We start from the raw sequence: 27,842 nt of genomic DNA on the forward strand, positions 1-27,842 counted from the left end.
GTCTGGTCCTCCTGTGTCTCTCTGCATCGCTCTCATTGACTCTTTATCATGACACGTCCGTGTAAATGAGGCTCGCGTGTGAGACGAGTCACGTGTTCATCAAACACTCCGGCAGGTCTAGATGGATGACGAACAGCGAGAGAGAACATATGCTCCGACTTGGGCTCCAAAGGCAGAGTGGAGGGTATGACGGAGGGACGACTTCTCAGAGAGCCTGACCTACATACTGCCTGATTGTTATTCACCCGCAGTCGGGAGTAAGCCTGAAATGGCCCCCACAACAAAAGTGGCGAGGATTGTACAGCGAAAATGTATCAAATTGCTGCAAAGAAATGATTCCTATTGTATTCTCACAACGGTATGTGATCGAATGGGGGAAGTGGACCTCATTAACAGCAGTGTCGTGTGTATTTTAAAAGGAAAAAGGCTCCTGTGTTGTTAATTGCTCCCTGTGAGGCTCACTTCCTTGTTTGCCCCAGGGAGCCTGTTCCACTTGGCTTAAGACTTGCATTTAGAAGATCAGGCTAATAAAACAAGCTACTGCGGGCGGTCCACTCTCCAATAATCTCCTGCACCCATCGCTCCAAAGTATCAAAGGCGAGAAAACACAAGCCACTTGTTGATGGCCGAGACAATTTCCTGCCAAGTGCACAGCAACAGCCAATGAGTGCATACTTCAGTTGCAAGTCTCCAAATGGAAATATCAAAGGAATTAATATCAGAAATATCAAATTGGTTTTTGGAACGGGGGGGGGTGGAACAGGGGCTCGCTCCGTCCATCGTGCAACAGTGCACCAACAGAGTAGATGGCGATACTGCACCTTGAGGTTGGTTGCCACCCGCCAATAAACTGAACAAAGAAGAAGAACAAATGGAAGGAAGGTGTATGTAATGGTCAGGTATTCTGTGGTACTGGTAGGTGAGTTCATGTACTTCAACAAATGGTACCGGCTGAACTTATACATTTCTTATAGGACAGTGGTCTAATGCAACTAAATAATTACATTGTAGATTGTGCTTTGAGGCAGTATCTTCATTTGATGCTGTTTGACTTGACTACATTAGACAGGTATGGTTAAAAAGTTTCCGCACAAATAATATGACAATCTTCTAAAAACATGATGTATAGTTTTATATTAAAATACCCAAAGACATCGAGCAACACTTTTAGTGCCCTTTCTTAATTTTGGCCTAAATTTTTGTGTTTGAATTAATTTGCGGCAGGTTGCTTCATGACAACTTTATGTAATATTTATATTTGGGGCAGCTGCGGCTCAGGTAATAGAGCGGGTTGTCCACCAACCATATGGTCGTCTGCTCGATCCCTGTCTATCCCCATTCCACATGCGTCAGTGTCCTTGGGCAAGAAGCTGAACCCCAAATTGCCCCTGACAGCTGTGCCAGCAGTGTGTGAGTGATGTGTGATAGAGAAAGTGCTGCACATAGATGCACAGTGTGAATGTGTGTGTGTGTGTGACGGGTTATTCTCTACTGTAAAGTGCCCATTTACCATTTGGAAATATGCACAATTTGGGGCTCAGGTCACTCTGCAGTTGTCAGGTTGGCAATGAAATGATATAAAGTATTTAAAATGAACACCCACTTTTACCAACTACATCATTAAAGTGAGACTCTGTCAATTAGAAGATACAACACATTATTTTAAATGAAACATTGAATCCATATACGTCACAAAACAAACTTACTCAGTTCACTCACACCTTATTTGGTCTGGAATGGCCAGTGGCTTTCGTTGGCTACTATTAGCTTATGTTGCTAATTATGGTTGTGCAAGTGATATTAGTAACCAAGTCATGTTTGTGGCTGTGTGAGTATCTTTACATGCGCTACATTTATAGTTTATAGTTAAATTTGGCCGCTACTTGGTATAAGATACAGAAAAAAAAAAGTTAGACTGAAGGAAGTTTATATGTAAACTTTATAAAATACTATTACAATTTTTTTCTTGGGTATTTCTCCACCACCGTAGACTTGTGTTTTGTCACAGTCGTAGCTGCAATAATAATTCAATGGTCAGTTACATTTGATATTCAGAATTTTATAGTTAGTATTCCAGCCTGTACTTTCAGAAGCACTGAATCTGATACAAATGAACTGGCTCAAGATTTCAATGGAAGCTAAAAAGGTAAAAATCTATATATTTAGCCCTGGGAACCAACCAGAACAAAAACCACGAGGACTCCAGACAGTGGAGCTGCAGCGTTAAGTGGTGTCGGCAGCCTCGGCGACAGAAGGTGGAGGACACATTGGCAGATGGTTGTGCTGCGAAACATGTCTGAGGTCTTAAAACATGAAAAAGAAGCTATTTCAGGCGCATCCATCAGCCTGGTTGAAGCCTGTAAATAGCACAAACTGCCAACAGGGCTGCCATTGTGTTACATAGTGTCCCCTAATGATGTGGCAAATGGTGCCCATCGGGGAAATCACTCTGAGGTAGGACAGCAACTCTTTACTGTACATACATGCAGTTTAGAGATATGTGCACGTTAAGGCTTTGTGTGAATCGCTCATAGTGTATGTGTCCACAACAACACACTCACAACTTCAGTTCAAAGAGCAAAATTCATTTTATTTTAGTTTGCAGTCGATACATTTCATTCAAAATGATTCATGACCGTTAGTAACCTTATGAATCTACTCCATGTTATTTTAGTGCAGTTATGTACATGTAGAGTTCAGTGTGAGTTAATCAGCCGCCCACTCTGCAGCAGCTTCAGTGGGACTTTAAATAAAGATGGACGACATGACGGCTTCCCAAAAGTGAAGCCAAAACATCTTCAATCCCGCCTCCTCCTCCAGGTTAGTGCACATCAAACAGATTGTTCTCAAAGACAGCGTCTGTTAGTTTAGGTAGTTCTCATCACACTGATGTTCAAGTGTTCATGTTTCTGAACTTTGGTTTTAATCACTTACTAAAAACAGGGTGAAACGTCATGATTGACAGTTGAGACTGACTCGTGATTGGTCGAGCGTGTGCATCGACCGGACCTCGATACCACGATCGCTACTGGGCTGGACCCTGACTCCAACTGCGCAAGATGGCCGCGTTCGTATCCTGGATATTTTGGCTTCGTTTCTGAGTAGTGGGGAAGTGGGGATGCGTTGTCTGTCTTTATTTACAGTCTTTGTGTGAAACGCAGCACAAATAATTCTTAGCCAGGATGTGACGAGTGAACAATCTTCGAAACAAACACTGAACATTAATATTTGCACTGTACCTGTAGTGTAGATCATTTGAAGCAACAGCGCCCCCTCTGGTTGGCATCGAGTAACTGACAGCCACATCTCACATTGGATAAGGTTTTATTACAAAAAGCTGTCTGACACTTGATGAAAAATGCATCTAGTTCTGTGCAGTAACTAATGATGAATGGACGTCCCCCATGAAGAAGCTGCTTATAGGAACATGTTCTGTGAAGGTCTGAGGCTGCCTGACTGGAGGAGAAGTGGGGACGTGGCCTTTTTCCCTTTGAATCCTCACTCTCTCTCAACTCATCTCTAATGGGCTCATGGAGCTGGATGCACAGCTGAGCCACTGGCTGTAAATAGGCTTTCATCATTGAACTAAACACAAATAAATACAGTACAGTGCATACACACACACACACACACACACTCACACACATACACATTCTCAGTCACCCTCACATCCATTTCTGTGCAAATGTAATAGTTTCAAGATCTTTTGTGCAAATTCAAGAACATAATCCACATACTAAGGACACTCCCTTACACCTATGTATTTGCTGAAGTGCGATGTGTGTAAATCTATTCAAACGGGGCATCTAGTGTTACTCCTGTTCGTCGCAGTGTGTGTGTGACCAAACGTCGGTGAAGGGAAGCAAGTAGCTGCCCTGTAGATTCAGTAAGAACATTAGAAGCAGCCATATCCTCCTCCTCCTCCTGACTGGACCGCTCTTCATATATGATCTCACCGGGAGGGGAGAAGGAAACGCACCGGCCTCCTCACATCCCTCGTTCTATTTCCACTGCGAAACCCCCGCAGACATCTTCTCCCTCTGAGGAAAAAGCAATCAGGCTGAGAACAGTCCTCCTGCAAGTCAGCCAGCAGGGGTCAAGCGAGTCGTTTTTCCCGGCTCCCATCATCTGAACCTTGCGGGAGCGGCTGACGAGAGTTGGAAGCCTAATTTCCGTGCTCCTGCGAAGAAGGCTAAAGGCGGTGTTTGGGAGTTGGACGACGAGCTGAAGGTCTCTCTCGTCAGTTCTCCACGTTGGCCCTGAGTGTGCGATGCTTGAGTCTCTGATGCAGCCGGTAGTCCTGGCTGGCCGCCCTCCGGAGGGGAGCCGGGGAGCCGTTGTTGGGGCCGAGTGTCTGAGTCTTCGCTCGTGGCAGCGCTCGGCTGCAGCTCACCGAGCGTCTGTCTTCGACGCCTGACTGGGACTCGAGCTGGGCCTCGCACAGCTCTAGCAGTGACAGTACCTGCTCCCTCTGCACCAGGGATTTGAACCTGCGACCTGCCAGTGAATAGAAGGCCTCCACAAAGGCTTGCAGTCCCATCCCTGAAAAACAACAATGGTGGAGGAAATAAAGTAAAACAGTTAGAACTATGCTCAACAACAAAATGTGGGATCTCTGCAAAACCACAATAGCATCACTTTATCTAGCATATTAGTCAGTGACAGTCAGTCACACCACTTCTTGGCTTTTTATATAAAACAGAAGTCAGACCAGTTTAAAGGGGAAGTTTGACAAAAAGCAAGAACAAATTGCCAACGTTTCCTTGTCTGTTCTGTCTGTCCTCATCTATTCGATGGGGAAAACATCATTCTGACTTCCCATAAAGACTGGAAACAGGAAGAAGCAGCGTTCTAATATTAATTAGAGAAATTGAGAGATGCTGGTAGGTGGATTGTTACGTTGGGAGAGATTCAGTTTAGCCTTTTCCTTATATATAAGAACATGTAATTGGACAATGGAAATATCATATATCAGTGGATTCTAAAAGTCTTTCAAAAAACCTTTGGGTTGCCGTATAATGAAGAGGACATTCTGCTTATTTCCGTCTCTATATTTTTATTCTGGGACGACACCAGAGTATCTTCGCATGACTCAGAGTTCAAGTCCTTGTTTAACTCAAACTTCCCTTTTCACACCGCTGACTGAAACAGGCAATATTAGCTTAGGCCTCCTTAAGAGACCTCCTTAAAAAGACCACTTCTGATTGGCCGAACATCTGGTCAGAGATTTACTTTTACGTACGTCTCCTTCGATACTTGGTCTCATTTAATATGAACATCTGACACTGCAGCAGATGAACTGTCGTCCATGACATGAGGGCGAGCATAAAAGGTCCCCCTTAACATTTGAAGCATGATAATAAAATATTAATGATTAGAAATTAATAATAAAATATGAATATATTGTTTGTGCCTTTGAGAGAAGACGACAGCTCTGAGGGTTCTGCTCTCAGCTCATTAAACCACTGAGCTGTTGCTGCTTTAAGGATCAGAGATATGAACTTTATTACTTTCACATCTTGCCTTAGGGACAAGGTCAGAGACACTGAGGGTCAACAACAGAGAAGGAGAAAAGCAGGAGCTGAAAGTATGTTCTCCTGCAGCTGTTGCTGTCGACGTAGAAGAGGAAACAAATGTGCAGAAAACCCAAGGACTCATGGAGGGAAACAAATTAATGAGAAGTTGATTCACAGGTCATCTGCTGTAGAATTAATCAGAATCATAATATTAAAGGGGGGGAAATATCGGAGATTTTGAGAAAAAATTCTAAACATTAACTTTGTAATATTATGAATTTATTCTTGTCAAAGTATTCATTTAATGAGAAGAAAAGCCAAAACATTATGAGAATATGTCGCAATTTTACAATAAAAAGTCATAATATCACGTGAATAAAGAAAAGGAAATAATCAGCAAGGGGAACTTGAGATCATTAAGTCTTTCTGCCGAGTTTTTATGCACAATCTTTTTAAAGGTCCATACACATTTTTTCACTTCAAGTGTCCCTCATACTTTGTCGTAGATCACAAAGAGTCTGGCACAAGAAAGCATTTAAATAAATTATTCCATGTGTCCTTGTCACCCCAATCAAAGCATTAGGAAAACATTTGACGATTTGCTTCATTTAAAAGTTTGCTGCCTCCTCCAAGTTCCCGAACAAATCTTCCAAAGCACATCCACAGAAATAACAGACCCTGACTTCAATCTCCCTGAATACGTATTAGCTCATTCTCAATTCAGCCCACAAGCTCGTCTGTACGGGCCCCTTCCATCCTGGCCCACGTGATCTCCATCCGTCCGCTCCGCCTCACAAACATTCCTCGCGAGGTGCAACGTCTGAATAATTCATGTGTGATAGTCTCTTTGCTGTCACATTGTGATCTCGGCTCATTTCAATTATGGGAGCGCAGTGTCGGAGGGAAACTGACAAAGAATGACAAGCAATTATCTCCAAGCACATTATTTGCTCCGAGTCTCAAGGATACTCAGCTCTATGTCCTCTGCATGTTGTTTCCCTGCGAGGGTTTTAGCATGTATCTGTGTGTGTGTGTGCGTGCGTGCGTGTGTGTGCGTGTGTGTTCGTGTGTGTGCGTGTGTTACCTGCTTCTCTAGAATCCGTCGTTGCTCCTGACCAGCGACGTGTACTGTCTATGTAGAAGATGTCCACTGAAGCCATGGTGAAGTTACTGTTGCTCAGTTTACAGGTCCTGGAAACAACCAGACAACATTTTATGTCCACGTGTTCACAATCGGACTGACACCAGCCGCGCACTTTTCCCCAGTAACTGTTTGTGTAGTTGCTGAGGTGCAGCACGAGATACTGTATGTTTCTTAATTGGATTCAACTTTTCACTTTACATGTAGTGAGACAATGAAATGCGGTTTAGCAGCAAGTGCAGAGGAACATACATATGTATCGAGACATATCGATATAAATAACAGGGAGGTACAAGTGTGGCAATCAACACGTGCGTTATACTGTGAGGTGTTTCCAATGTTCCCCCCCTCCCTCATTTATGTGACAAAAACACAAATTTTACCAGATGAATTTACACATTTCCCATAATGTAAAAAAACTGAACATCATTAACCCGATAAAGGGAGAATTAATGGCAGAGCTGATGTACTGCTCAGGCATAAACCTAATAACGTGAGCAGTGAGTGTGTGTGTGTGCTGTAACAGACAACAGAGATATGAGCTCGAATCTATCATCTCTACATCAATTTACAAGACAACTATTAGGGGCTGACACCAGCATCTTTTCCTGATTTTGTTGTTTGAGTTTATTATTTGTCAGGAACCTTAACTAGAAAGAGAAACTAGGAAAGCTACTAGCTAATTTCCATGTGCAGTATCTGGGCAGGTAGACAGAAGCACTATCCACAGCATTTATTATTTTTTAAATGTTATATTATACATATTATACCATATTTTTAAAATGTTTAAGAAATTGGGAATGAACGTTAGTGAGACATTTTTCATTTATATCATTAAAGTAGTCATGAAAAACAGTGCATTGATAAGTATTAGTCTGATCTTCAGTTGTATGGTTGCTACAAAGTTAGATACTATGGTAAAATTCATGCATATCCCACTTAGTACGTGAATAAATTATCTATGTACATAGCTTCTGTAGAATTGAACATTTACATTTAAATACTTTATATTTACATCAGGAGCGGGTCCTCTTTACAGAGGCCGCCATGTTTTTTTACAGTAGCCCAGACTGGACAAACTAAACACCTTTTGAGTTTTTATGACAACTGAAGGTTTGGAAGGGGAGGGTGAGGTGAGGGGTGTTCAGCTGCTACATGCAGCTTCACCACTAGATGTCACTAAATTCTATACATTGAACCTTTAAAATACAACTGGTAACATTAACAATTTATTTATACTATTAAAAGTTTTTTGTGATCTATTTTATGTTGTATTATGATGAGCTGATTTGTATAACTATTCACTGCTTTCATGATTCTACTGAAGATTAACAACTGCTTTGGCAGAAGTCTGGGGCTTCGGTAAAATACATCTCATTTGTACCTGATGAAGGTTCGGAAGGCTGTGGGGCCCAGACGCATGTTCCCCTTGACACCGAGGAAGCGTATGAACAGAGATGCGATCCGCTCCACCAGCCGCAGGTAGTTGAACTGTTTGGTGTACTTGGGGTAGACCTGCTTCAGACACAGTGAGGGCAGAGCTCCCTCGTCCGAGCCCTTGTCCTGCGTCTCCGTCTCAATGGGAATCTCCTCCTTGTGTTCGAACCCTCCAGCCCTCAGTTGGGAACTTTTCCTGTAGACCAAAAAGGAAAGAAAAAACGGATTATACTGTATTACATTTCAAAGACAGACTTTTTTTATGAATTGATAAGTTGACTGAGATTTAACCAGTAGCTGAGGAGTAGAAGTAAATCACTACATGCACTTGTGTGCTGTCCAGGGCTGAGAAACGGCCTTCGGGCCCTGCAGGACAGCAGCAAAAGAGCATGAGGCCAATCCAGAGAGCTTTTGTCGGCTGAGCTACCGACTGCCAAGCACCTGAGGTAGATAAATGCACCAAACATTTCACTTGAGTCTGCACTTACAGCCTGACTTGGCAGCGGAAGAGGGAGGAATAATATTGCATGAAGGACAAATGACTCTCCTTTGACTCTTTTATCTCCCAGCCACCGCACACACATCTTTTCACTGTCAGAGCTCACATCCTCAACGTTTATCTGCATCAGTATCTGAGCCTTTTATAGAGGTTTAGTATTTGGAATTAAAAAATCTAAGTTTTGCTTCTTATGAAGAGAAAGTTGATACTTGGATAGTTAATTAAGTCACACAAAGCCCAGAAAGGAAGGGCACTTGTGTTGTGTGCAGCACTGGGACTCTGAGTTCTGCATACCCAGGTGATAACTGTTGAAAAGCCACAGTGGATTGTTGCAGTTGTTTTAGTCTGTGCAGGGCATTAGTCAGTGTAAGCCTGAGCTTAAGAGCCATATTGCCAATTCCGGTGCAGTGACTGATGGTGGACAAATTGAGGTCTTAAAGACGTCACGTTTAATGCCCGGAATGAGGGAGAAAAACGTACAAAAGCACTTATGTTAGTTACTTGATTTGGCCAAAAGAAGTCCATCGACCACAGATTCAATTCATCAGCGTCCTGAGCCACGAGGTCAGAGAGAGAAAGGAAAGGAAATAAAACAGGGGATTTCTCTAGATTATGTTCCCGCAATACCAGAGGCTGCACTTTTGGGACCACATTTCTAAGTCCTTGGTTTAAAAAGTTTATTACACCTAAATACTTGTTTGTCCAACTCTTTGGATCTTAAATTGTCAAATATTATTTTTGTGCAGTTTCATCAAGTTTAATTTTATTGGTCATAGAGTAGAAAACATTTGAATTTGTCACCTTTGGATTTTTGTTTTACACCGATTCATATTTTCTAGCCTATTCATTAATAAAGGCACAGATTAAAGATGGATGACGTGACTGCTCCCCAAAAGTGAAGCCAGATCATCTTGATTGCCCCCTGGTGGCTGGCTCCAGTATAGGTAAAAAGAAAAACTCCTCCATGTTAGCAGCTGGGACATAGCCCAAACTATTTTTATTTTTATTGATTTCTCAAAGATGGTTTCTGTCATTCTAGGTAGTTCTTATCACAATGAGGTATGTTTAAGTGCAAATAAAAAAAGAAAGTTATTTGAGGCTGTACAAACAACTGCAACATCATGATTGACAGCTGAGACTGCCTCCGGATTGGTTGAGATTGAGTATAGGCCGGACATTGAGACTGACGCTCCACACCACACCACTAGGATGTTAGCGCCCATATCTGGGATATTTTAGCTTAATCTTTTTTTTAAATCACCTGGGGAAGCGGAGACACATTGTCCATCTTTATGTACAGTCTATCTATGGTGTCAGGTGTGACTGGTTACCAGCTACGATCTGGCACCTACATCATGTCCCATCTCTCCTCATGCTTTTGTGCTTCTCCTGAAGAATTTGGTACTTCTCATAGAAAATGAATGGCAGCCAGGCGCTCAGTGCGTTTCTACCCTCAGGACCGTGGGGGCGGGTACACACTGTGCTCGTCTGACATCTCCCTCCTCTTAGCTTTGTCGTCCCTGTTACTCTACAGCACAACTAATTACACCTTTATCTTCCTTGTTGGTACGACAAAGTCGCAGTGACCCCCAGTACCTCCCATCACAGAGCAGCAAAGAGGAGGACTCATCCACCAGACTGAGTGAAAAACACCTGCCGCATCGGCCTTTTAGGATGACACCTATGGTCAACGCGTGTTTATGAAGATACACAGACAAACAGGAACACAAAGGTAATTTCACATCAAGGGCATACAGTGCTGCTGACGATTATGAGGCACTTTCTTTGCCCATGAATTAGTAAGCAGTGTGAATGGCACTGAGAGAGCACTGCTGAATGTTTAATAGAATCAATCATCCCTCGGCAGCCAGAAGGACACCGCCCACATCTATTTAGACAGGACAGACACGGCCCAAAACAGCCACGTCTCGGACAGAAGCTGACAGCGAGACAGACAGCGAAGGGAATGTCGACGAGCATTCCCCCCGCAGACGGAGAGGAGAAACTGACGGAGGCAAAGAGAGAGGGTAAAAGGTGAGGAATGGCAGGTTATTAAAAACACATTCAGAGGTGCCGCTGCCAAATGTTAGCTGAGAGTACGTGAGGAGGGCTGCGCCTAATTCAGCTGTCATTAACCGGCGTTAGTGCTATTTCTGGTCTTGCGGTGAGTAACTCTTCAAAGCTGCAGTGCGATTCAGCTCCAAAAGGAGCCAGATGTGTCATTGAAAAGAAATGAAAGTGCCTGTCCACTTATCTCCATTTCAGAAATTGACTTTTTTCAGAGCGTGACTCATACAAAACATACGAAGACAAAATAAAATCCTGTGGGTGACAATAAACGTTTTATGTTAAAGATTTAAAACCCACCACAGGAATCAGAAAACGGTGTTACAAGTATTTTATACAAAGCTTTCCTCCCTAAAAGAATAGAAAAGTTAGACATTGGTTTTAAAGCTAAGTGTCGTCTTGTTACCTTACACTTTTCATCCAGATGATGTACTGTAATTTAAGGTATGCAAATCTATGAATATACGCTTTTTGTTCTCACCTATATATTCACATACAGCTCATAATGGCTCGTAAATCACCTTCATAGACAACGTACAAAGGCCCAATGAGCTGGGTGCGAGAAGTACGTCACCGATATCGTCACACTCTCCAATTCCTCATTTAACCCCCTGATTTTTGTACTTTTACAGCACGTTTAATCTGAGCAGTACCTTTGCATTGTGTGGCTGGTCCGTTCTCATCTCTCTTTTACTTCATTTTGTCGGGGGAAATTCATACGGGATTGGATTCGGTCTGAGCCCTGCGTTCTGAACGACTGAGTCCCATCCATCCCACTGCAGAACAGCTGTCAGTGACCACAGTGCAGGTGTATTTACTTACAAGTAGACCATCTGCACCGTAAACAAAACACTTAACCTCCTGTTACGGTATCAGGGACACTTTGTTAGCGCCCCGTTAATAATTCGGAAAGTTTGCAAGGAAAAAGAAAAGGGAAAACAAAGAAGTCCTTCACCATTAAAATAAATCTGTACTGAATATGAATTTATGCATGCTTACGGCAGTTTAAATCGTGTTTTAATAAAAGTTATAATCCACTGGCGTCCCTGAGATTCTAGTCATGATAATTGGTATTTGAAGAGTTTTGATGCCATGCTAAGAGACAGAAATATTCACCCAGCTCTCCTCTCCTCTACTTATTTCCCTTAATCAGCCCCATTCCTCTCATTAGTCATTAATCCAATGTTCACATGCTGGCATCAATTGTGGATATTGGATGTTGGAGATCTTTTTGCCTGCATTTCCACATTCATGGCTTGATTTAAAATGGATAAAAGTCAATTTTGCATTCAATGTCATGAAAAATAGTCCATTTCCCATCAAACAAACATATGAGGACTGCACCCATGGATCGTGTCCATGCAAACACACACAAAGAAGAAACTGTGGAAGTGAATGATTAATGAGCTCCTATTTAGGTCCTGTGTCATTGCAGTAATGATTACATTTTTCAGAGCATATCCAATCTCCGCACTAATTTAATAAACATTAGCCATAGCTAGTTGGGACATAATTAGCACGCCCCCGACCACAAGACACTATCTGCACAGCTGACAGGACACTTCCCGGTAATCACAACCTCACATGAATACTAAATTGTCTTGTTTAGAATTGAATTTTTGTTAATTGTGCCGAATCCCAGAAAGAATATTACCAAAGTTGGATCCAACTCTCAACTTTCCTGTGATTCAGCACAAATAAAATAAAGTTAGTAGAAGTCAAAAAAAAGAAGTACTTGATTGGTCGATTAATCACAGGGGACATATTTTTTCCGACCCTTGTAAGTGTTTGATGGTCGGTGATGGGACATTGAGAGAATTGTCAGATTGTCGTCTGCCTTGCCTCTGTTGTTGCTGCTAGCGATAAACGTAAGGGGGGGGTGCAGCTTTAGATGGTTATGCCTAGCGCTGGTATTGTTGTTGGCAGCCTTACTAATGTTGCAGCTGACAGCTTTATCTGCTTTGGTTAAGTATTTCCACACTGGGGATCTGAATCTGGTCATACGGACTATTGTGCCCACACTGCTGTGTTTAAGTCTCGCCTGACAAATATGACTTTTTAACTGTTTGTCAATAACAACAGCGCCTCCTGCTGCATATCTGCTCTAGATACCACTGCCATATCTTTAATAGTGCACTGTGCTAAACCCACAAATGCACAACTAGTCTACAACGATGCAGTGTCAGCTAGAAGTTTTGATTTGACTAGTTGAGCCTAATATGTGCTACTGATCTCAGCTTTACTCTGGGTCCTTCCACGCTTTTAAAAGAAGACACTTTACTGCTAACTCATTGCTAATCAATTACATTATTAATTATTAGCTGAGCACTGACTGTGTTATCATTAACCTCATGCTACTTTATCAGCTAAACCAGATTCCTAAAAACCTCCACCCCATCACCTGACTTCTATAATTTTTTTATTCCATCTCATTATCGTCATTTAGCACCATATGTTGTTACTGTTGGCCTGAACTCGTCATAAAGTGTATACCTTATTCCAATCACTTCTCCTATGTTTAGTGTTGTAGCATCTACAAATACAATGATACATTCAAATTTTAAACATGGCTGCAAGGCACTATGTTCCTGAACAGCATGAACCCTGCTGTCCTTGTGGGAGTCACTATAAGTGGTGCTTTATTTTGATAGAGGCTCTGAATCATATATATATAAGATATATAAGACCCCCGACCTTGTTTCTTTCCTGTAGCTTGTGTGACTGTCGATTGTACAGAAACTCACACTGAGATATTTTACAAAGATTTTCTTCCACTATTTAATTTGCTTGAGGAGGCTCAAAGTGTGTTGTGCATCTACAGCAGAGCAGTGAAATAAGTCAAGGTATCATTGTTATGTTCTTATTCAGACAAACTAGATAATAAAAGCAGTTCCATGGCTTTCATTCTCTGTATGTATGTTCTTCAGAGTTTAACCTTCAGGCCATACAGCATTGACAGCAATCATCACTTCCATACAGGGTTGGTAGCATACAGCTGTTAAAATAGGTCCTTATTTTTGGTAAATGCACTGAAATTGGACCAGTACCCAGTACTGGGTGTCGGTCGATAGGCAAACTCCAGGTATCGGTATCGGGAAGGGAAAGATGGTATCGGAACATCTCTACATAAGATGCAAAAGAAAAGAAAATCCTCCCAACGGAGAAGGTGAAACCAGAAGAAGTTTGATATTTTTCTTGGAAAATGACTTTTATATACTAATAGATAATGAATCATCAGTTCATTATCTCAGCTATATAACTGTATCGTGTACAGACACAGATATACAGTTTTTTTCAGGAACACCCACTAACTAACTCAGGGGCAAAGATTTAAGTCAACAGAGACATTCTGAGGAACATTAAACTAAAGAATCGGAGGTCTCTGAAAGTATGTAGATAAGAAATGGTTGAAAGGAATGGAAATGTAATTCTGTACACTGCGTTGAACCTTGGTATAATTACACACGGTAAAAAGCAAGGTTCTGCTGATTCGAGCTGAAGGAAAATGCCGCAATGCAGGAGTAACAAGGATTAAACATATTATAGACGGATTATATCAATATGTTACTGGTCATGAATATAATAGTTAAGTAGGTATTATCCTTGAGACGATATCCCCCTCACTTGCAGAACAAAGCAGATCAAAAACCTGATATAGAAGTTAATCTGGGGAGGAGGCGAGAAACAAGCGAAGGAAGCAGAGAAACAGTGAGAGAGCAATAGGCAAGAAATGGAGATGGTGGTGGAACAGAAACAGTAAATCCTCTTGTCACAGAAGAAACACAGATTGAGAGGAAGCAGGAAAAAAAACCCACAAACCCCCAATGGTAGAGGGGATTTACTGACAGGCACCACACAGGGCCAGTCAGCCAGAGAGATTGAGCCCCCAGACTCGCACAGTGCAGTGTGAATTTCCACCACGGCTCGGCTGAATTTAATTTTTCCATTTAACAGGCTTACGGAGAGCTGTTGAGTGGTGCAGAGCTGGGCAGAGTAAGGTATCATGTCCTTAAGTGGACTCTTAACACCAGCAGAGGAAGAGAAGAGCGGGGGTGGAGGAACGTCCACTGCACTCTGTGTGTTTACTGTGTAGTGTACATGCAGTACGTGTGTATTTACCCTGAAGGTTTCTTATGGCCAGGATCCATAAGGCGCAGTGTGTCCCTGATCACACCCACTTTGACCTCTTCATCCACAGGACTGGGAACATATTCAAAAACTCCTGACGACACCTGGAACACACACAAAGGTTTATTTTAGTACTGCTCATATTAAAATATAATAACTACACCACTATGGAAATACTGGTGTTGACCTTTACCTCTTTTTCATGTTCTATCCTCATACTGGGGTTGGAGTTGACCTCTAATAAAATTGGCTTCAGGTTCTTCATGAGCAGGATGTCAAAACCCAAAATCTGAGACACAAGCAAATCCTTAATTATTAATGTATATGAACAAACAAAAATATACACGGGGGGGGGGTACATGAAGTTGCAATCTGCATCTGGTTGTGTCACAAATATATACAGGGTTTATATTTTAAGTGAGAGCAATTGCAGCAGACATGGATGAAAAATGTATGGGACGCCTTTAAGCTGCCAACAAAATAACACAATATTTCAACATTGTACCTGAATTATTCATATAATAATAGACAAATTGTTTTCGTAGTTTACCGAATCGATAAAATATATAAAACTGAGTATAAATATAAACTGCTAAAGATCAGGGTGAAAACCAATAAGGAAAACACGAAGGATGACTGATGAGTTTGTGGCCTGCAGTAGAAGGAGATGAGTTATAAAGCTCTTGTTTCATGCACAAGTAGTTTAACTCTCTGAGTGATTACGCAGCCTTTAGGTCAATCAGCTTCCAAGTCATCTGCTACCTCCGTCTCAAGGGGCTGGTGCACAGGGACAATTCAAACATGGCAGACACAGAGGGCCTGGAAGATGAACCCATCCTGGAAGGTTGGTCACCGTCACCAAACATGAGACCAATGACCAGATACAACTTCCAGAAGGATCTATATGCTTCATGTGGGAGGGGACTATGGACGTTTTTGCACCTGAACGTCCGAACCATGGTCCAAACCAAGGATCAGGATTTTACATTACATTAATTATTCCTAAATAGATACAACTGGATTTTAGTGACTGTAGCAAAGTATGATGTACATTTATATTCGATATTTGAGTTATGACTCAGAGAAGAATTTGGAACAGAGTTTTTCCACAGATGTTCAGAGCATATTATCTGAACTCCTTACAAAGTCTTAGCCGTGACCCACCTGGAAGCACGTGGGTCCTGGTTTGCCCGGCGGTATATCGGCCTGGTAGTAGACTCTAAGTTCAGGCACCACGGCGATGATGGTTTTGAGGACGAGAGCGATGATGTCCGACCACACCTTCTTGATGTCTACGCCTTTGGCTGCGAGCCTGTAGAGGACGCTGGAGAGGGACCGCTTGCTGCCGGTGCTCTGGCTGTCTGAGTGGACAAAGTTCCCACTGTGCACGTTGAGGGAGTAGTTTGTCAGGTGCATGAAGACATGGCTCAGATTCTTCTGGCTTGGTTCCTTCACAATCAAAATGAGAGTGGCATTGATTTTGCGTATGGCGTAAGAATATAAGTAGATCTTCTAATGAAACCTGACAACATCGGTAGCACTGTCATGGATACCTGGTAGGGCTCGGTGCAAAAACGTGTGAGGCCTTCCTTGGCAATGTAGATCTCCAATGGCTCCAGAGACTTTATCAGCACATAGAGGCGAATATCAAACTTGAGCTTGTCGATGAGTAGCGGCCTCTGGATGTACTCCTGGACTACGCCCTGTTTGGCCTGTGCACCTACCATGAGCTTTAGGTCACTGGGGTCACGGATGAGGTAGATGCCGTCCCCCTGAGAACCCCCATCCGGCTTTACAATGAAGGTTGGATTCACTGTGGCATCGTTCTCCTTCACCATGCGAATCTACAGCAGGAGGTGGGAGAGAGAGAGAGAGAGACAGAGAGAGAGAGGATAAGGTCAAGGAAAAAACAACCTTGATGACCAAGATCCCCGAGAGGAGATACACAGCCTAGTATTCAAAAGTATTTGCCCACTATCTGATTTCTTCTATTTCTGAATATTTGTCCCAAGTCACCACAAAATGCAGTTTTTAAAATAATTATTTGATTTATTGAATGTGAAAAAGTGAAATAGTAATTCCCCCTCAGTTTCTAAATTAACCGATTAACCAACTTTGATGATTATTTGGTTCAGTGACACCAGCTTCACCCAGGCATGATTACTGTCAGGCCCATTCGACCTAAACACAATGTAAACAGAACCCGTCTGGCAAAGTGAAGCAGCCTAAAAGGTGTCAAGAAACAACACATGATGCCGCAAACTAAGGAAATTCAAGAACAGATGCTGAACAAACGGAAATCAGTCAGTCTGGAAAGTGTTACAAAGCCACTGTGAAGTCTCTGGGGCGACAGCGAAACATGATGACAGCCATCATCTACAAATGCAAAACACTTCCTCTATGAGCGCTTCAACAACTCATCCGGGAAGTCACAAAAGAAACCAGACGACTGTTTTAAGAACTGCAGGCCTCACGTGTCTCAGTTACAGTAAATGGCTGCAGAGGTTTATAATATGAGACGTTCATGGGATGTTTGCAGAGGTGTCACAAATATTGACAACAATCCAATCCTGAACAATTTGTCGTAAAACTAAACTGCAATAAGTCTAACTTGAAAATGTAACATCCAGTATTAAAGAAAACATTAAATTTAACATTCAAATTAGGTCACAGCTCATCTTTTGAACTTTAAAATTATGACGCTTGATAACCTTAAAGATTGTAATGTCGAACTGGGATGCTGAACAAGATGGATATTGTTTTCCTGTTCGGTTGGTTATCACATATATGAAGCAGTTTGACTTGTCCTATTGTAGATATTTACATCAGAAACAAATTTGCAGGGGACCCTGATTCCAGTGTTCCCTCGATGAGTCCCTCGCTGTGTCAATATGGTTTCATAAAGACCCTAATTTAACTTCTAGCGGCACTGCATCCATTCAAACCAGCTCAAATGCATCATCACTGGTCTTCATGTTGCACAGGTCTGATTAAGCACTGTCTACATTCAATGAGGAGTTTAAACATCCAACTTTCAATTATTTCTTTGAATAAAGCTTTGTCAAACTGACAAACCAACATCATATTATTTAAGTTTTTTCTTTGTTATTTGTGCCTTTTTAATGTTGAACACCTTATTATCGACGTGTAGGAAAGCGGCTGTTCGATAGGGATACAAATTAAATTTGTAATATATTAGTGCCCCCTGCTGGACATTTTATGTAGCTGCAATATAAAACTTCCTTTAAGATCATTCATCAATTCAAAGTGAAAAGTGCCCTTTGATATTATTACAAATAACTGAAACTGAAATGTAACTTCCAAATGTTGGTTGTGCTGGAGAAAATAAAATATATTTTTTAATGAAAGTACTAGGTTTCTGTTATTAGCTCTGACTACAAATATGATTGATGTACAAATCACATTCAAACTTTGGCTCTTTCGTCGTTTGAACAACTTTCCTCCCAAGTTGTTATTTTATAAACGCATAAATTTGGATACTGGAAAAATCGTTGTCACTTCATTTATGTGCTGAGTGGCACACTTGCTGACTGTGCGTGACTTGCTTGTTCATGGCACTCAACCAGGAAAAAGCAGGAGAGAGAAGCTCATTCTTCCCGGATTCTCTCCACTGCTCTTCCTCCCTTTTCAGTGTCGACACTCACTCACAGTGTTTCCTTCACAGGACAACTCGACTAGACTCAACCATGTGTTAAGGAGTGCCAGATTACTATAGAGGGTGGCACGCATGAATGTGTTACAGTCTGTCGTTTCCCCTCAAGGAAAGGGAGCAATGAAGCGAACACAACAGAGACTTAAACAGGCCGTACTATGTAGAACACTACTGTAGCACTGAAGCATGGTGAATAGCCACAGCAAAGGATTAGAAGAGGAACTAAACTTGCTAAATATGATAAATCACTACTGTTTGCATTATTAGTGCTATTTGCTTTTTTTTTTATTGTTTGTTTTCTGACTATTGCATATTTTTGTCTTCAACTCCTATTTAATTTGGGACTATTTGATCACATAAAGGTTACCATTATTCAAAAACTGACTACATTTTATTCTGTGAATTAAAGTATTAAAGACTAATCTTAAACTTTTTGTCTCTTTTTTGTGCAGACCTGAAATAAACATCCTTTCTGAACGCGTCTCCTGTGACCACTTGTGATTGGATCTCATTTCCCTGCTCTATCTTTAAATACACGCACACGTACGTTGTTTCTGTTCCTGAACACCTAGTGCTGTTGTTTTCACCCTGTGCAGTTTGTTTGTGTCAGTGTGTGTCGGCTCGAGTGAGAGAGAAGAGAGGGGCTGAAAGAATGAGTTATGAGTCCTTCTGTGGTGATTAGTGTTGATATTGAGGACACAAACAAATCACTGTATTGTCACTGAAAAGCCTAAACATAGATTTGATTCAGTGTGAATCTGTAGCAGGTCAGAGGACGTCAGCTGAGTAGGCGCTGCTGCATCTGTGGCTTCATTAACACAGCAAAAGTGGTCTGAGTGATCGGATCTCAGGGACACATGGAGGATGCATGTAAGTGCGTTAAGACCTGAACTTAGGACTGACCCCCTGTGATGGGATCACTCAGAACGGATGTTAATATCAGGTCTGAACGGGGCCTCTGATATGCAGTGAATGCAACTTTTCTGGCCTTCCATGACGGCTCAATTCTGCTCAGACAACACATAGAATCCATGTTTTGACTGATACAGTGGGGCAAAAAAGTATTTAGTCAGCCACCAATTGTGCAAGTTCTCCCACTTAAAAAGATGAGAGAGGCCTGTAATTTTCATCATAGGTATACCTCAACTATGAGAGACAAAATGAGAAAAAAAAAATCCAGGAAATCACATTGTAGGATTTTTAAAGAATTTATTTGCAAATTATGGTGGAAAATAAGTATTTGGTCAATAACAAAAGTTCATCTCAATACTTTGTTATATACCCTTTGTTGGCAATGACAGAGGTCAAACGTTTTCTGTAAGTCTTCACAAGCTTTTCACACACTGTTGCTGGTATTTTGGCCCATTCCTCCATGCAGATCTCCTCTAGAGCAGTGATGTTTTGGGGCTGTCGCTGGGCAACACGGACTTTCAACTCCCTCCACAGATTTTCTATGGGGTTGAGATCTGGAGACTGGCTAGGCCACTCCAGGACCTTGAAATGCTTCTTACGGAGCCACTCCTTCGTTGCCTGGGCGGGGTGGGATCATTGTCATGCTGAAAGACCCAGCCACGTTTCATCTTCAATGCCCTTGCTGATGGAAGGAGGTTTTCACTCAAAATCTCACGATACATGGCCCCATTCATTCTTTCCTTTACACGGATCAGTCGTCCTGGTCCCCTTGCAGAAAAACAGCCCCAAAGCATGATGTTTCCACCCCATGCTTCACAGTAGGTATGGTGTTCTTTGGATGCAACTCTGCATTCTTTCTCCTCCAAACACGACGAGTTGAGTTTTTACCAAAAAGTTCTATTTTGGTTTCATCTGACCATATGACATTCTCCCAATCCTCTTCTGGATCATCCAAATGCTCTCTAGCAAACTTCAGACGGGCCTGGACATGTACTGGCTTAAGCACGGGGACACGTCTGGCACTGCAGGATTTGAGTCCCTGGCGGCGTAGTGTGTTACTGATGGTAGCCTTTGTTACTTTGGTCCCAGCTCTCTGCAGGTCATTCACTAGGTCCCCCCGTGTGGTTCTGGGATTTTTGTTCACCGTTCTTGTGATCATTTTGACCCCACGGGGTGAGATCTTGCGTGGAGCCCCAGATCGAGGGAGATTATCAGTGGTCTTGTATGTCTTCCATTTTCTAATAATTGCTCCCACAGTTGATTTCTTCACACCAAGCTGCTTACCTATTGCAGATTCAGTCTTCCCAGCCTGGTGCAGGTCTACACTTTAGTTTCTGGTGTCCTTTGACAGCTCTTTGGTCTTAGTGGAGTTTGGATTGTGACTGTTTGAGGTTGTGGACAGGTGTCTTTTATACTGATAACGAGTTCAAACAGGTGCCATTAATACAGGTAACGAGTGGAGGACAGAGGAGCCTCTTGAAGAAGTTACAGGTCTGTGAGAGACACAAATCCTGCTTGTTTGTAGGTGACCAAATACTTCTTTTACCGAGGAATTTACCAATTAATTCATTAAAAATCCTACAATGTGATTTCCTGGATTCTTTCCCCCCATTCTGTCTCTCATAGTTGAAGTGTACCTATGATGAAAATTACAGGCATCTCTCATCTTTTTAAGTGGGAGAACTTGCACAATTGGTGGCTGACTAAATACTTTTTTGCCCCACTGTATATATCGCACAGAAATACAGAAGAGCAATGATTAGTTTTAAATAATCCAAACTGGAAAATGATACTGTTTTGGTGTTGCACAGCTGTACCTGTGTGGAGAACTGCTGGTACTCCTCAGGTAGGATCCAGGAACGGGGATAGAAATCGTACTCGTCTGGGAACAGCTCCTGAACCGTCCTCATAGCCCGACTCAGGTTGATCTTCCTCAGCATTTCTACCATTCCTGTGATGCAGGAAGCGACATTTCAGAGATGTAAATGAAAATGCAGTTGGAAATGGAAGAAACGATAAATCATATTCTTGTGCAGCTGTTACTGTGAATGCAGCTAGTTTTACTTAGATAGATGCTATAGAACCACTTCAGGATATCAGAATAGAGTTTCCATGCTGTAGAAGCAGACAGACGATGCAGTAAGATATTACTCCATGTAAGAGAGGGATGATACGCACTAATCACTTCAGTCTCTAAAGTAATAATTATTGCCATGGCACGAAAAGGTTCGCATTGCTGCAATGAGGATCAGTGGGGCTTTAACTAAACCCCTCTTGTTGTGATAACTGAATACTGAGTACACATGAAGTAGTGCAAGCTGTAATCGAGCCATCTCTCCTCTTCAAGCGTCAGTATGTGTGGCTTCATGTGAACAGAAGGTTGTAGGGAGAGTGAGGCAGAAGCTGTGTGAAATACCTGGGAACTTGTTCACCTGCCCTGAGACAATATTCTCATTTTCGTGGAAGGAGACGCCATGCCAGTAGATATCACAGGCCGCCCGTCTTCCCAGAGGAAACTGAAAACACACATGAGAGAAAGGTGAAAAAAAGAGGAAATAAAAACAAAACCTGCAAAATCAGATCCTTCAGAAAGACGTAATTCTTTTTCCATCTGTAAATGACCATGTAGGCTTAATCTTTAGCAATTACTCAGGGTATAGGAAGGGCGCTTGTCCTGCTGCTGACCCCAGTGTGGGGATAATCTTGCCTAAAGACGGTAGGTAGTGCGTGTTCTGTTGTGATGAGCTGGGAAAGAGGAGAGAAGTGATACTGTAAAAGGATTTAGAGAGCTCGGAAATCCTACTGGCACAAGGCACAGCTTTTGTCCTGGACACCTCTCCTCCTGCCCACACTCACACACTCCGAACTACAGATTGTGCATCAAATGTGTTTGTTACGATCAAGTTATAAGAAGAGGATATTCCACTCATACTGTGAAAAGAATCGTGCTTTGAACGTTTGGACATTCTGCGCTTCCATTTTGATTTTCAAGTATCCTGTCATAAAAATGTGTTATTATACAAAGCAAAAACAGTTCCAGCAGTGTTTAGACCCCCGGCTAGTACATAAATTACTATGAAGACAGCTTCTACTTCTCCTATCTCACTTCTCTGAGAGTTTCAAGCGGATTGTGTCTAATTGACTAATTGACTGCTGAAACCCATTGATGCATTTTCAGCTTTTTAACAAACAGGACGAATCACTGTCGTAAGTTTGGTCTCAACAGATGTCCCTAAAACAGAATGTCTTCTGTATGTCGATGCATCACAAATATTTGTACAAGTATCATCTAACTTAAGTGATAGTGATAAAGCTCCTACTAAATGGAAATGTTAACCGCCCTCTGCTTACATAAGTGACTCCATCAATCAATTATCTACAGTTCAATACTTCGAGGGTCACAGGGGGATAGAGCCAATCCTGGCTGACACAGGGCGAGCGGTGTTCTCCACCCTGGACAGGTCTCCATTCCATCATAGGTCAGATACACAGAGAAAAACAACCATTCTCACCTTCAGGCAATTTAGCGTCTGTGGGAGGCTCATTATAAAAACATGCCGACAGCGATGATTCCTTATGCCAAACATAAACCTAAATATTAAACTTTACAGTATGCTATCTCCAATAACAACATTGTAAGGAATAAGTAATATGATGCCACTTCAGATAAAGACCAAACCTTCTGGAGGGCTTGATGACATTATAAGCTAACTTCGGTGAGAATTTGACCAATATTTATTTTATTTCTTTTGCAATTCAACTTAAACTGTTATAATCGCTCGTAAAGCTTCTATGTTTTATATTGGAGATATATTGTTTAAATAAATATGGAGCTTGAAAAGAGCTTTTAAACAAAATGAGAACCATTTCTCTTTGATATATATCAAATTCACACAAGTTCAAACTTCCTTAGCCCGAATCTGCGATCAGAAAGGTTTCTTATTGGACCAAATCGGCAAGCCAGAATTCATTAAGATCTGCCGCTGTGCTGCCCAAAAGTGTGATGCTTTGACACGGAATGACGCCATAATGTATTTTAGAAGCTGCACTTCCTGATTTCCAGCCAGTTCATCAGACCCAGTGTTAATATCACTTGACACAGCTCACATCTGAGTTTCAAAGGATCAACAGTCAGCTGGAAAGTATGACGTCACGAGTCTATCTTTAACTGAATATTATCACGACCCTACATCAAGTTGTACAAGAAGGTCAGCTTCTATCCTGATATGACACCTCCACACTGTCCAGGCACAAGACAGTCCAGTGGAAGAATTACATCCCGTTAATGAGTTAACGTGTGAAACGGGGGAAACCCTGCTTGACAGCCAGGGCTGCTATAAATACTGGCAGAGAGATGCCAGCGTGTAACCGTCTAATTACATCAGAGAAGGAGGTCAAGTTGATCAGAGTCGTTTCTAAGGGATCCGGCCCACAAATAGCCATCAAGTGTGCGTATGGAAAGATGGATGGACAGGTGCATGTTCAAGCTACTGCTGTGGACTTCATCATGCACGGGTCATTTTCCAAATCCACTTTGAGCAGGAACACACTTTACTCACTGAAGTACAGCACTTTAACTTAGCTACTTTAGCAAAAAGCAACAATATGAAGGGTTTTTTAATTCCATTTGATCGATCATGTCTCCAGTTAACAGAACTTATAATTCAAGTCATTCCGCCTACTATTCTATTATGAAATTCCCCATGGGGATGAATAAAGTATCCATCCTTCTATTCTCCAAACATGCTACAATGGAAGCCTCTAAGTGAGAGGTACCTTCGTGCCTTTTAAAATTCATGCGCTTTCATTCAAAATGTCAGCTTCATCTGTTGGATTCTCATAAATAATACCAAGCCTGTGATTAAATGCACGGTTATTAGTCTAATTTTCTGAACCCTCTGGCTTGGCACTCCCTCTCTCTGCCTCAAAGCGGACTAAAAGTCTATTGGATTAGAGGAGCTTAAGGCTAATCATTTCCCACCGTTTAAGAGAATGCCATATGCTGGAAGTCGGTTGACAGCGTCCTCTCAGGTCAGAGAACACTGCAGATGTAGACACGCAGAAATTTGGATGCAAAGTGACCTTAAAGCCAAACTGTGCAACTAATCAGTCACTAAAACACCCTCAAAAAGTGTATCTGCACCACTTGTTGTAAAGGTGATAAAGTGGTAGGCTTGTTATAACTCGTTAAAAGAGATTTTCACCAATATATTTCATGACTGATCAAAGAAATAGAGCGAGAATACTTGAGTTTCTACCCCTTCAAAGATGTTGACAGGTACTTTCAAAGTGATACAGGATCTATAGCGCCCTTGACTTTGACGGGGCTGGATCGTGTGGACAAAGCAGGGTAAGGTATAGTCCTCCCCTCTCCTGTTTCCATCACCAGAGCTGAGAGGGTTTAAGTGTCACTGCGTGGTCATCGGTGACAAGTAGAGTCTTTACTTCAGCCGTCTCATTGCATTGCCCGTCTTTACTTCTCATGCATAATGGACATCGTGTTGATAATGGCTGAAACAAGGGTATTCGTTGCATCACGTTCACACTCACCAGATGGTGTTTGTGGCTCGGAGTAAGAAGAACTGGATCAATTAGCCCTCTCATAAATCTTTTAAAGTTGTCGCTTTTCTTTTGGAATAACTTTCATCCACAGCCATTGCCTGTGCATTTTTAGAGGGAGGCCCTTGTAGCTGGTTTTATATGTCATCTAAAGAATAATGGGCCAAGTCTTGTGTTAACAACTTATTCAACACAAACTTTGATAGAGATCATGAAAATAAATGGGAAATGGGAAAAGGGCAACAAATAATTATACTTTAAATAAGTTATCTGACAGGACTTTCTTGGCTTTGTACACTTGCAATTAAATTATTTTAACTTTCATATGCTTAGTGTCCATGTCAACATACACAATGATGGCACATGTCTGACAACACTTTCATCAAGTTGCAGCATCAGTGTTCTAAATATTAGTTTGACTTCCGGGTGCATGATCAGCCAAAGACAAAGCTACCTTCTCCAAGCCACTGTGGTAAAGTGGCAGGTAGCGACGACAAGGATAAATATGACACTACTCTGTGTAAATATTTAAAATAGTTGTACTGACTAGACATGACCAACACCGATCCTTTTTAGTGTCCCATGTTTTCCTATTTGACCACCTTCATTAATGTAAGCTATATACACGTATGTCTATACATTAATGTGAATGGTGATGTAACTGCTGAGAAGCTGTGATGTACCATGAATTACAGATTTACAAAATAAAAAAATTTAAATTTTAACACATTGTCTTTACTTTTTTCATAAAATAAATAGATAATCTGAGTTCGAGTATGGAAAATCTTTTTACAAAAGCTTCTACACAGAGTGGAGTTTAAGTTCAAGAGTTTTTTTGATTAGCATTTTGTCATGTTCCTGATTTGGAACGAGAAGAAACAACCCAATAACTACATAAACTAGTCCTGTTGAGACAGAAAAGGTTTTCCAAAGGGTGGCAAGCTAACGTAAATATAATGATTAGATTGATTTAAACTCTGACTTAATAATCAATAACAATAAAGGAGTCTTTTACACAATGTTACATGCCCAGTAGAAGTGATCTGAAGCTGTAGCAGTGCAGGAGGAATTTTATCCTACTCCATCCACAGTCACATAAACACAGGCAGCTTTTGCCTGCGTGTAACTTTGACCTCTGCAACTCTAATCCAGCACATCTCCCTTACTGAGCTTCCTCAACATCAAGAGGACACGTGATAAGCATCTTCCCTGTGGAGCCGAATCAAACAAAGCAACAGCCTGAAGGACTCAAACCCATGACTTTAGCTCTCTACAGTAGAGTACAGCCAGCATGAAGCTTATGGTCACGTCACATGTGAGGCATAGTCTAACTGTTAGACGCTATTCATTCACAGAAGGCAGTTAAGCAGAGAACCATACCACTGAGAGTCACTCATGTGCAGGCTTCCATTGAAATGTGGATGTTATCATTAAACCCCCCCTGCACCAGAGGGGACAAACTCCATAAGTGGAGGTGCTTACTGTTGTGTTTAGCAAGAGGAATAAGTGGCAGACATGTTCCCGCAGAGTTTGAGGGCAGTAAAGCAAAGGTTTTCCTGGATGCTCATTATATCATTATTGATGCTCTGAGCAGTGTCAGGGATGTGGGACACTGGATGAAAAGCGTTTCTCAAAGACAAACAGCAACGCCGCACACCTCTTTCCACTTCAACTGCTTGATGCTGATCTTCAGCGCCTCCAACGAGGTTTTGGCTTTCGACGTGTCCACTGTCACTGGTCGTCTCCTCCTGGCCGGCTTGAATCCGTCCTCGCGGCGTGTCTCTTGGTTGTTCTTGGAAGCATTGTTGGCCACACAGTTCCCGTTAGTCTCGGACTTGCCCTGCAGGATCATCTCAGTTCCCTCGATGTGAAGGGTCCGCTCAGTCTCCTGCCTGTTCGAGTTTTTCCCCACATGAGCAGAGACAACAGACCCAGGCGAGGACGCGTCTGGGGCGTGCATGCCACTGGTGTTCTGGGCATCTTTCCCCTGCTTGGTGCGACCTTTGCCTCGGGGTCTGGAGCCGACGGAGGTGCTGATGATGCAGCAGGGGTCCGGTGAGACGGAAGCAGCGGGGGAGGACGCCGGCAGCTGCTCCTCGGCGTCCACGTCTTCTCCTCTCCCAGCCTCCTCGCCCAGTGTTTTCATCTGCTCGAGCTGAACCTTGACTTGGATATAATGGTCACTCATCGTGCGAGAGGCTGGACGGGGCACGGCGGCACCACAACAGTGCTACGATCCAACTCCGGCCGGCTAACGTTGACCTGCAACGATGTGGTCCGCATCTCTAGCTCAAAGGGCTAACTGGGGAGGGAGAGCATGTCATTCACAGCCGTGATGTGCCCACAGCTAGCGAGACACCGGTTGACATCTCCGGCTAGAGAGCTAGCACAAGCTAACGACGGTGTAATGACGCTACTAAAGCAAGTGGCTCCCACCAGCTGCTGCTGACTTAGCCGCTAATGCTAAACACTGGTGCTGGCTGCTGCAGTAAGGGCAGCTCGTAGAGGCACTTCCGGTGTCAACAAAAACTGCAGGCACCTGCCTTTAACCTTTAAATAGTGAAAGTGAAATGTTCTGATATTGAAGCAAACTGTTATTTATACTTTCCTGGCTAACCAGTAATTTCAAGTACATCTCCACCAAGGTTACCAAGTACAACTTGAAAAGTAAAAAAAATGTTGCTTTTGATGACAGATAGACATTCAAAATGTCTAGATAATCGCCTTTTATCTTAATTATTTGTGCAAATGCAGATCATAATAACTAATTAAAAGCATTAAATTATAGCATTGTCTATTGTAACGACCTATTGTGTCAGTGGCAGTAAATGTTAATAATGCAACCTTAAAAAGGGCTACAGAGCTGCAATAACAGACACAAACAGCAGGTTTTAAATGTGTCATAAAAAG

At 42.2% G+C, this 27,842-nt stretch overlaps 1 protein-coding gene across 1 annotated transcript; it reads right to left on the reverse strand.

Moving 5' to 3' along the window:
* Window positions 1–3,307: 3,307 nt before the first annotated feature.
* On the reverse strand, window positions 3,308–27,564 carry ttll11 (tubulin tyrosine ligase-like family, member 11). The gene is made up of 10 exons (XM_035184903.2): window positions 26,590–27,564; window positions 21,790–21,889; window positions 21,191–21,324; window positions 16,342–16,632; window positions 15,953–16,237; window positions 14,982–15,077; window positions 14,780–14,892; window positions 8,042–8,290; window positions 6,601–6,707; window positions 3,308–4,542 (listed from the first exon to the last, which is right to left on the reverse strand). The coding sequence occupies exons 1-10, from the start codon at window positions 27,118–27,120 to the stop codon at window positions 4,241–4,243; spliced, it is 2,208 nt and encodes a 735-aa protein (XP_035040794.2). The 5' UTR covers window positions 27,121–27,564; the 3' UTR covers window positions 3,308–4,240.
* Window positions 27,565–27,842: the final 278 nt, after the last annotated feature.

This window comes from Hippoglossus stenolepis, chromosome 18, assembly GCF_022539355.2.
Source record: "Hippoglossus stenolepis isolate QCI-W04-F060 chromosome 18, HSTE1.2, whole genome shotgun sequence".
In the NCBI taxonomy this organism is placed as follows: Eukaryota; Metazoa; Chordata; class Actinopteri; order Pleuronectiformes; family Pleuronectidae; genus Hippoglossus; species Hippoglossus stenolepis.